The 11,843-nt window shown below is 44.9% G+C and overlaps 1 protein-coding gene across 1 annotated transcript; it reads right to left on the reverse strand.

Annotated features, from left to right (window-relative positions):
* Positions 1 to 10,151: 10,151 nt before the first annotated feature.
* Positions 10,152 to 10,745, reverse strand: LOC145415427 (ATP-dependent DNA helicase PIF1-like). The gene has a single exon (XM_080284707.1). The coding sequence runs from the start codon at positions 10,743 to 10,745 to the stop codon at positions 10,152 to 10,154; it is 594 nt and encodes a 197-aa protein (XP_080140833.1).
* Between the last annotated feature and the right edge of the window lie 1,098 nt (positions 10,746 to 11,843).

Genomic DNA, 11,843 nt, shown 5'->3' on the forward strand with positions numbered 1-11,843 from the left:
TGTATCTTGCTCTCGTATTCCTGAACTGGATTCTTCTGAATTCTCCACTGTCTGGCTTCGGCTTTCTTGTCATTCTCTGACTAAATATATCTGCACTGTTTATTTATCTCCTAATTCTACTGAATATCAACAATTTTTTTGACTATGTTCTACTTGGAATACATTCTATCCATTTCTCCCATCTCTGAAATATCCATTCTAGGAGATTTCAATGTTCACCACCACCTTTGGCTCTCCTCTCCTTTCACTGATCCATCTGGTGAACAAGCCTACATCTTTTCTACCCTTAATGACCTAGAGCAGCTTGTACAGCACCCTACCCGTATCCCTGACCGCCTTGGAGAGAGCTACAATATACTTGACCTCTTCCTAACAACTAATCATTCTGCTTACACTGTTAATATTTCCTCTCCGTTGGATTCCTCTGATCACAACTTACTACCCTGACTGTCCTATTGCTCCGGTACAGCCTGTGAACCCTCCAAAGAAACGTCGACTGTGGCACTTTGGAGCTGCGGACTGGGAGGCCCTCAGGCAGTACTTCTTTGATTTTCCATGGAATGATTATTGCTTCCATGGCCAGGAGCCATCTGCGTGTGCATTGTGCATTACGGACGTTATTCTCTTGGGCATGGAAGCATACATTCCCTTCTCATATCCACTGACCAACGCAAGAAAGCCTTGGTTTAATCACACTTGTTCTAATGCTGTCCGCAACATGGAGAGGGCTTATAAAAGGTACCAAAGCCAACCCACCCCTGTATCACATCTTGTTTATGTTTCTGCCCAGAATCGTGCTAAGTCTATTCTTCGCTCTGCTAAAAATAATTTCATCTGTACTAAATGCTCTCAACTCTCCAACTCAAATTCTTCCCGCTCCTTCTGGCACCTTGCCAATAACCTTTCTAACAACTTTACTTCATCATCCTTCCCTCCTCTTTTCTACTCTGATGACTCTGTAGCTATTTCATTTACTGATAAAGCAGATCTCTTCGCTCAGACTTTCTCCTCCAATTCCACCTTAGATGATTCCGGTGCTGTTTCTCCATCACTTCCTCTGACTTCCTCATGCCTGACATGAAAATTTCTTCAGCTGATGTGTTTTTTGCCATCACCCTGCCTAGGTAAACTCTTCTGCCTTTGTCTGTCAATTTGTAACTTTCCTTCTTGCTGGATGTTTGCTCTCATTCAGCTAGTCCCAAGGAAGGCTGACCATTCCCAACCCTCTAACTATCGTCCAATTGATTTAACATCCTGTGTCTCAAAAGTTTTCGAGTCAATTCTTAACAGAAAAATTTTAAAGCATCTTTCCTATCACAACCTTCTTTCTGATTGTCACTGTGAGTTCCGTCAGGGATGCTCCACTGGCGATCTTCTCACCTGCCTTTCAGACTTCTGGTCATCCTCGTTTCGGGACTTGCAAAAGCTTTGCCATTGCACTTGACATCTCAAAGGCTTTCAGTCGAGTCTGGCATACATCTTTAAATTTCAAACTGCCCTCTTATAGTTTCCATCCTCCTATCTTTGCCTTCATCTACAGCTTCCTTTCTGGTCGTTTTATAGCCGCTGTTGTAGACGACCATTGTTCTTCTCCTAGATCTATCGACAGTGGTGTTCCTCAGGGCTCTGTCCTATCACCAACTCTCTTCCTTTTATTTATCAATGACATTCTAAGCTGTACATCTAACCCTATCCACTCGTACGCTGATGATTCCACTCTTCACCTTTCCGTTCAGTTCCCTCAACGTCCATCTCAGCAGTTACTTTAACAAACAAGGGATGAGGCTATTGCACACCTAATATCTGACTTGGCTTGTATCTCTGACGGGGGTAAAAATAATCTTGTTTTTAATGCATCATTTACTCAGTTTTTACACCTATCAACCCAACAAAATCTTCCACAGGTGTACCGACTCATGTTTAATAATACCCAGCTCAATCCTACATCATTCTTGAACATGTTTGGGGTTTCATTCACTCGGGACTTCTCTTGGAAAGAACATATTACATCTCTTGTAAAATCTACTTCCATGATATTAGGTGTGCTAATCCGACTCAGTACCTTCTTTACTCCTGCACAGCTGTTGACTTTATACACGGGTTTTGTTCGCCCATATGTAAAGTACAACTTTCAAGTGTTGGGAGGTTCCTCACCTATAGTTTTTGTCAAAAGGTTGGAGTCAAAGGGTTTTCATCTTATCAACTTTCCTCCTCTTACTGGCTCTCTTCAACCTCTGTCTCTTAGCTGCACTGTTGCATCTTTATCTCTTTCCTATCGCCACTTCAATGGTCACTTCTCCTCTGAACTGTCTGCTTGCATCCCTCCACCTGTATGACGGGTGCGTAGCACGTGTCTAGCAACAAACTCTCATCCCTTTTCTGTCCAACTCTCTAATCGTTACTCCCAGTCCTTCACTTATGCAACAAGTCAACTCTGGAACTGTCTCCCTCTGTTTGTATTTCCTACTTCCTATGATCTCCAGTGTTTCAGTGTGTCTAGGCATCTCAAAATGAACAGATCAAGCTTGAATTTGGCTCACTTTTGTATTTTTGTTGTTTTTTCGTGGAAGGAATGGTTAGTGGTTTCTTCTTTCTTACATTAATATATATATATATATATATATATATATATATATATATATATATATATATATATATATACAGAGACAGAGAGACAGAGAATTTATGTATATACTATATATATTCTATATATATACATATATATATATATATATATATATATATATATATATATATATATATATATATATATATAATTCTAGTTTTACATTAAGCTCAAAGAAAAGAATTATAAATTTATTAATTACAATGAAAGAAATTTACGTTACATGAATTTTGAAAAATGAATTCAAGAGGGGAATTCACTGTTGCAGGGGGACTAGTGAATTCAAATATCAAAAGAAATACACTCACTCATTCAAAGAGCTAATCAGACTTAAGCCAACGAAAACGAACGGAAATACTTGTCAGTGAAGGGAACAGAGCTGAAGCTACACAAGACTGGGCGCCTCTGCTATGGTAGGACCTTCTCTCTGGTATATGTCCACTATGCCAATCACCGACTTGGTGGGGAGACGCGGGGATCACTGTACAACGGAGACGCTGCTCTCAACGCTGGGCGCAATGAGTACCTTCTCCCGAGGCGGTCTGAAACTGACTAACTGAAGTAAGCAAACTGGGACACAAAGAACGAGAGATGATCATGGCTCAACTTAACGGTCGGGGAAAGAATGCATGGGAACGACAATTACACAAAAAGTTTCGCTCAGTGAAATGCACTGTCTATACAGAAAGACAGTCACTTATGAAAACAATGACAAGGGTTATGAAAACTCATTACGACCTGAGTGCAAAAGCGAGGCAGTTAACAGACTGAGCGAAAGTTTACGCATTTCAAAATTCTTCAGACGTCCCCCATATACTACTAACTCAATGTCCCGAATTAATTCGTGACATTATGCCCTATCAAAATCAAATTTTTCTATGAAAATTTAATATATACAAATATAAACATCCTAACTCAGTCACACAAGATTCACTCTGTGGTGTGTATACTATCCTGCTACAGGAGAAAATCACTGTTGCCAATGAGCATAAAAACCTGGTATTTCCATTAACAGAAGCAAACTTGAGGGAAAAAAATCCGTGACGACAGTGAAAAATCCTGTACTCAGGTCAAACTGAGCAAAAATTCGCTACGTTTGCATCAACAACTAATTATCATGTAGCATGGTGTAGGTGTGATAGTTGTTGTGTAACTGCACCTACGTGTAAAATATAATACAAATTAATAATAAATGGAGACAACGAGACAGAAGAGAAGAAGCCACAGCATGTGGCAGAGACAATCAGCTGATCTACATGGAAAAACTGCAACGCCCGCCTGCTGTACCAGCGAAATCAATGAAGATGAAGCATCAAAAGTCTCAGTGTGACAAACAATTTTAATTAAATTACAATTTCTCTCTCTGCCTAGTAGTCAGTACATATGCTACAAAAGGTACACCGTTATTTTCGTATTGGGTACGTTATTAACCAGGAATCGTGGTCCCAGGACAGAATCTCAAAGGACCCTCGTAGTTTACTGGTTAAACCTACATTATTATTAACCAAGAAACGTGTTCCCAGTACAGAGTCTCATGGAACCCTTGTAGTTTACTGGTTAAACCTAACTCTACACATATGATTAATATCGGCAAGCTGAGAATCCCTACGCAAATTTGGGCAGGTCACATTTTAACACCTAGCGTGGGTTTGAACACTCATGTGGATAATGTGCATTCTCCGGGAATCCTCAGAGAGGCCCACAGCTCGAGACACACCACAAGGTAATTCAGAAACAGCCTCGGATTGCCTCTGAGGGGTCTCGAACTTCCCCCTTAACCTACAGTACATATGTATGTACAAACTCTGGACGTAATGTGTCCATGGAGCCAACGGGCGAGACATCAGGTCTGCACCCACATTACCACTGCCCACTCTCTCAACTGACTCAGAGATTGTGGGTGTGGATTCAAATGGTGCAGGAAGGACATGCCCCTGGTTGGTGGTATGTTTACACACATTGCAGGAATGCACAAACCTAGTTATTTCCTATCCCATTCCTGGCCAAAAAAAGTCAGCACAGATATTGCCCTGGGATTTCCTTTTGCCCATGTGACCTGACGCTGGACAAGGACCCCATTCCAACACTGCTTGGTGATATTTAGCGGGAACGACAAACTGCAGTCAAACCTCGCCCTAGGATGTTTGTGACTCACGGTACAGCTGTCCTTTTTTACGAAGGAACTTGGCTTGACCTCTCCATGTATACTTAATCACTTAACCCTTTTGCTTCTTCCACACAGCAGCAAGAGTCGGGCCAGACCATTGTTCCAGGACAACATCTTTACTACAGATCAGATCTTGCAGTGATGCGTTGGTCACCGGGATGACAGTTTGGAGCCTTGGCCATGGCTCGTGTTATTGCAGCCGAAGTCTGAGAAGTGCTATCTGCAGTGCGACTATGCTTTGCACCTGGTATGTTACCAATAATTAGGTCAAAGGTTCTGGCATGACAACTGCAACTGTCGAACCAGTGTAAAATGGAGATGCCACCTGGATACGTGCCTCAGAGAACAATCTCACCGATCCATCAATAAGCTGTGCTTGGATCTGTCTACCTGTATATTCAGGCCGAACTAGACTCTGCCTGACAGAGCAACCTGAGGAACCATTGCCTCTTAGGACCTTTATAGGAACACCTCCCACAAACCCTGGCTGAACAAGGAAGGCACTGTTACCTGTGGGAGGGCCTGTGGAGGAAGCAGCCAGCCTTTGATACGGCTGCATAGCTCACAACTCTGCGAATGTGATGCCCAGATGACTAGATGCCTGAGGGGTCATACTCACCATCTGGGGAGTTGGAGCATTGACCACCTGTGGAGGAGGGTTCACTGCTGCTGGGGACTAGTGAACTGCGGGGAAGTACTGGTAGGGACGACACCACCGTGCGCTTGTCAGGAAATGAAGGCTGCATTTGCCTCCTGCCTCTGATACAATGGGGCTGGTGCTGAAAAGGATTGTCCCGATTGTTGATTGCATGGCTGATACTGCTACTGGTTGGGATACTTGTTGTACCTTTTCCAGTCGGGTTTCTGTGTATTTTGCGGTTTGTTTGGACCTTGGCTATTATTCTGAAAACGGCCTTGATGCTGGGGTTCAGTCTGAGATGGCTTCCCAGACTTGGCAGTATCTTTCCTGTTCCAGGTCTGTTGCTTATGAGTTTGGTACCTGTACACAGTGAAGAATGCATCAGCCTTTTCCACTATTTGGCTGGCATCCCTTACCTGGCAGATCTTAAGCTGAGCCATAAGCTCAGCAGGCCATGACTTTTCTAGCTGTGTATGCAGCATAAGGTAATTTATCCCCTCCCACGTGCGAGGGGTCTCATCTTTCTCCATCCACTTATCTAAATAAGCAGTAAGACGGTCGAGGAACTGAACAGCAGTCTCCTTTTCTTGGACATGCGCCCTCATAAACTAACTCCTGGCGTTGTCAATCATAAGACGGTATGCTTTGATGAGTGCAGCCTTCACCATGTCATAGGTGAGATTGTCTCCACCACTTCTGTGGAGAATATCGAGGGCAGGGCCCTCAAACAAGCTAAAAAACTGGAGCCACTTTGCTGCCTCATCCAGCTGGTACAGCTGCGCCATGTCCTCAAAACGGGCTATGAATGGCTCGATTTGCTCGCCTTCCTTATAAGAAGGAAGCCTGAGGGCGGGGTTGCCAGAACATGTGCTAGGAGAGCGCTCGTGGAGCTTGGTTTGGCTGCACCAGATGTGCCTGAAGCAAGGAGTCTTGCCTGAGCTTCAACACCTCAAGCTCGTGCTTCTCATGTGCCTCGCGCTTGGCACGTTCGTAATCACACTGTTCTCGCTCGTGTTTACGTTGAATTCTACGCTCTTCACGGGCATCATTCTCACGTTGCTGATCATAACTATACCGTGAGAGCACATATTCTTTAATTTCCTGGGGATCAGTAAGCCTTACATCTTTGGCTTCTTGTACATATGGTGCTAATCAACTAAGACTGAGTGGACCAAAGACTGAGTACTGGCTGCTGTTTCGCAGAGCAGTGTTAACAATCGAAAGTACAGAATATAGGCACAGGGTGGTGGTGACCAGTTTTATCTAGTTAAATTAGTAAAGAAAGAAAAAAAAATGCAACTGACTGGGAAAAACTATTACGTAAAATTAATAAAGCAGAATCAATAACCACCAGTAAGATAGCGCCTATATACTTTAATGATAACACATACCTAGGCAAGAGTGAGTATCATTTCGTTAATAACTTTAAAGCTAGGAGTTGATATCCTGGAATGAGGGTGCCAGATGTCACGGGGGAATGTGAATTTATGGATAAAATGCTGATATAAATACATAATCAGTTGACACAAGGTGAATCGACTTGTGAAATCAAGTAGTTTTACTTTATGCTGGTTTACTTCGCCGATTCTGTAAGGATGAGAATTTCATAAACTTTCTCAACAGTACACAGCGGAGACTATCTACTCACAAATGCTGTGTCATTAGTACTGTTAGCCTCTGAGAAAGTGTGATCTTTACCCCCAGACAATCAATACTACTGCAATAATATTAATGGTCAAGTTCTTACTAATGCTTAACTCCTAGTTGGCACAACTGATTTGAGAATTAATACAAAAGAACTGGCCTAAATACCAATTGTGATTAATATAGAAATTTGTGCAAACTGGGGTAAGCAAATTCAAGAAAGCACAATGTGGAGAAATCAAACACAATTCTAGTTTTACATTAAGCTCAAAGAACTATAAATTTATTAAATACAATGAAATAAATTTACGTTACATGAATTTCAAAAATGAATTCAAGAGGGGAATTTACTGTTGCAGGGGGACTAGTGAATTCATTTATCAGAAGAAATACTCTCACTCACTCATTCAAAGAGCTAATCAGATTTAAGCCTAGGAAAACGAATGGAAATACTGGTCAGTGGAGGGAATGGAGCTGAAGTTACGCAAGACTGGGCGTCTCTGCTGTGGCAGGTGCTGCTCGCTCCTAAAAGTCCACTACGCCAATCACCGACTCGGTGGAGAGACTTGGGGATCACTGTACAACGGAGACGCTGCTCTGAACGCTGGGCACAACGAGTACCCTCTCCCAAGGTGGTCCGAAACTGAGTAACTAAAGTAAGTAAACTGGGACACAAAGAACGAGAGATGAGCGTGGCTCAACTTAACGGTTGGAGAAGGAATGCATGGGAACGACAATTACACAAAAAGTTTCGCTCAGTGAAACGCACTGTCTATACGGAAAGACAGTCACTTATGAAAACAATGACAAGGGTTATGAAAACTCATTACGATCTGAGTGCAAAAGCGAGGCAGTTAACGGACTGAGCGAAAGTTTACTCATTTCAAAATTCTTCAGATGTAACATATATAATACTAACACAATGTTGCGAATTAATTCGAGACATATATATATATATATATGAAGAATGAAGGAACGTTGTGGGGTGGATGTGGATGTGGTTGAGAAGATTAGGAGAAATACACTGAGGTGGTTTGGACACGTGGAGAGAATGGAGAATGAAAGACAAACTAAGAGGGTGTATGTTGATGAGGTGGAGGGAGGGGGGAGGGAGGGGAAGATCGAGGATGAGGTGGAGGGATTGAGTTGAGAGGTATATGAGGGAGGAGGGAGTGAGTTGTGGGGAGGATAGTCAAATGGTGGGTGACAAAGTGAATTGGATGCGCTTTGTCTGCGGCCACCCTGTATACACAGTACATATATATATATATATACACAAGTGCTCGTGGGCCCTTCGCGCCCTCTCGGACTTGCTCCTGTGGAGGGCTCTCATGCTACGCGCTTGCTTTCTCATGCTTCACACTTGTTTCCTTGTGGTTCTCACTCGTTTCCTTGCGCTTCGCACTCGCTTTGCAATCATTTCAGGTAATCTGAGTCACATATATGTGCTGTTCTAGTCTAACGTTGTCACTATCGGCCGTCAAGGCAACATCGAAGGGCCCATGATGGTCCAATTGTGTGCTGTTCTAGTCTAATGTTGTCACTTGGATTTTTTGCAGCTAACCAATTGATCGCATTATTTTCAGCTAACCAAATGATCATGTTAGTTGGCCCACCCAATGTGCCAGTACGTTCAAAACAACTGCAGTCATATAAAACAAAAAGCAGGCTGTAACGAAATTTTACCTAAAGCCCCTAGAGCGATCACAAATGACGAATACCGTGATTCAACATGTTTTATCACAATTCATTTGCTTGCACACATGCTCATTCGCAGACATGTATATTGCACACCAGTATGGAGGTATGGCTACCACCACGACGTCAGACAAACCCGGCTTGGCATCCATCAAATACATAGTTCAACCATGCACATTCAAAACGCTAATGATTTGACACCCTGTGAAGTGAGACAAACACTGGTGTAGTTAAGTTCTTTCAAAACAGAACACCGAATTCCACTTGGCCTGAATGACATTTGATCCAGAGCTGTTAGCATTACCCACATCTAGCCACGTAGAGGCCACTCCGTGAGATGCATTTTCCTGATTGGCTGCGGGAAACTCATGCAACCTGGACTGTAGCCATATGACAAAAACTCCAGTGCCGGCCGAAATTCGCACATCACTGCAGTTGCAGAGAGGTTTGTATATTGTTACTGATGGAACCGCTCACACATACACTGACGGCAGTCTGTGTCGATAAAAAACTGTTGGACAGATGGGTCTATGGTTGCAGTGTCCCAGCGGCTGCTCTAGTATGGCTGGTTTGGGCCAGCAGCACACACAGGCAGAAGTCTATGTGGCAAGGTGAGACTGCAGTCATCACCACTGGTGAGAATGGCAGCAGCACACAGAAGTACATATGGCATGACAAAACTGCAGTCATCACCATTGGTGAGTGACAAAGTGCAGAGAGAACACACTTGAGAGGTGGGTCAAGTACTGCGGTGTTTCAGCGACTGTTGGAGTACGGCGGAGTCAGGCCACTGGCACTTACAGACACACACAGAAAGGTCGGTGCCAAGATGAGACTGCAGTCATCACCAATGAGGAAAGTGGCAGCGACACTCGCATGTACAACAGCGCGATCCATGTCGTGAGAATTGTCGACATGTGGGCTGATGCTGCAACATTATAGCAGCTGATCCAGTATGGCAGAACCAGGTCAGTAGTGCACAGACAGAAAGCCATGTGACAAATGAGGCTGCAGTCGTCACCAATGGTGAAAGTGACAGTCTGTCTGATGTCAGAAGCACTCACCGATGAGCACCCAGACTCACACAAAGCCACTTAGGTCAGTGACATCGGCAATGGTGGATCAGGCACAACTGATGCCAGAGCAGTAGGTCATTGGTGGCAACCACTGACTGCAGAGTCACACCATGCACGGGTGGCAGAGTTGGCGATCGGCAAACCTTGGACAGACTGACATAGACAACAATGACATAACGTATACAAAAATCAGACTCAGTGCATCAACCTCACCTGGATGCCCTACAGTACCTCGGGGTATACCACGTTTCTCGTGATACCTCCAGGAGCTAGCACCTCGACGGTGTTGGCACACCTAACTCATGACAGGCTGACATACAGCTGACTGTGAGAGAACACTGGTGCCAGCAGGTACACGCCCACGTATCGCCTCATCTGGCTTTGACACTTGTTGATGGTCATGGCGAAAGTGACCTTGATCGGGAACTGAAGGAACGGCATACGAAAGCCAGTGCCCACTTCCTCTTGTGTGATGGTCAGCATGTGAGGCATGTAGAACTCTTGGTTCTTGCATGGTCCAGTAACCAGCTCCAGCTGCAGGACGTTTGCACTGGTGCCGCGCACAACACACATGGTCCCATTGACGATCCCTGGGGGACTACTAATGTTCTGAAGAACCATAACTGGTATGCCAATATTGAGGCGTATCTCGTGGTGGGGTAAACCCGGCAGCTCAGTGCTACTGAACACCTCTGTTCGAATCGGCATAGCATCAGGGTCAGCCATTGTGTTGATGCTGAGGTACACGCGACACCTGGTGTTGACTGAATCGGGAATTCGCTCATTGCTGCGCATTTCATCTGAGTTGAGCAGTGTCAGGACGGTGCGCTCCTGCAACCAATCAATGTCCGAGAGAAGGGTGTTCACGTCGTTTGTGTAGATGTTTCTAATCATGTGCTCCAGGAAGTAGCCTCACTCTTCACCACCAGCGGTGGGGTGATGAAGTCGTCGTAGCAGCCATCAGAAGCAGTTTTTGGGTAAATGCCATCACTGATCTGCAACAGCATCTCACTGTAGGCTGCTGCTGCCGCTCCAGTGGTGGCACACAATGCTCTCTTGTTGGCTGAGAGGTAGAACACTTCAACGTGTTGCCACAGTGGGGACAACTTGAGGCAAGCAGCGACAATTTCAGCACATCCACTGCCAGTTGCTGGAGAACAGTGCAGTCACTCCACCAAACGGTAGCTGAGAAGAGTGCAGGTCCTTCATGGGATGATCAACTGTTTCAACCGGCCATCTGCTGGCCATGCAGACTTCATCCCATGATAAGGTGGCATGACTCCAGCAGCCGCAAGTCATACGAGAGCATACCAATGGCACAGACACTCTCAGAAGTCAGATTCAGTGGTATTCTGAACTGGCAATGGGCAGTCTTACCGCCACAAAGCAGGCAAGCGGCTATGCTGGATGTAGCCACAGCAACAGCTGTCTTATTCTCATACCTCACTCAATGTCACACCCGCCAGTGGCTGGCATGAACATGAGGTCACCCTGCTCGCTGGGTATACGGCAGAACACCTTGTCATACATGATGCATTGATCCGCAGTCAGCATCGCTTCCCTTGAGGCGATGTCTTCTCCCATTGACACTTCAGCGAAATCCAGATTGGCCTCTGGATCGTCAATGGCAACTTCAGGCAACCCGTAGTGCTTGACACGCTGGCCAGTTGTTGACAACAGCATCGTCTGAACTCGAGCCAAAGCCTCATTTCGAGCTCGCTGCACTACTTGAGTGTTCAGCACTGAGCAATCGTCAGCCATTTGATGCAGAATATCTTCGCTCATTTCATCAGTGAACTGCATCCACACAGCCGGGGTATCCCATGAGTCATCGCCTTCAGCCAGGATGATAATGAATAGGTGGCGCATTCGTCCCGGACTCGTTGTCTCGGCCGCCGCCTGCATGGCTGACACCCAGTCCCTGCCATCATCCAGCAGGTTCAGCTTCAGGCAGGCCTTCTTGAACAACAGCTGAACCACTCCGTCAACCAT

Source organism: Coenobita brevimanus, chromosome 102 (assembly GCF_032717465.1).
Source record: "Coenobita brevimanus isolate Jiangsu-jjx chromosome 102, ASM3271746v2, whole genome shotgun sequence".
In the NCBI taxonomy this organism is placed as follows: Eukaryota; Metazoa; Arthropoda; class Malacostraca; order Decapoda; family Coenobitidae; genus Coenobita; species Coenobita brevimanus.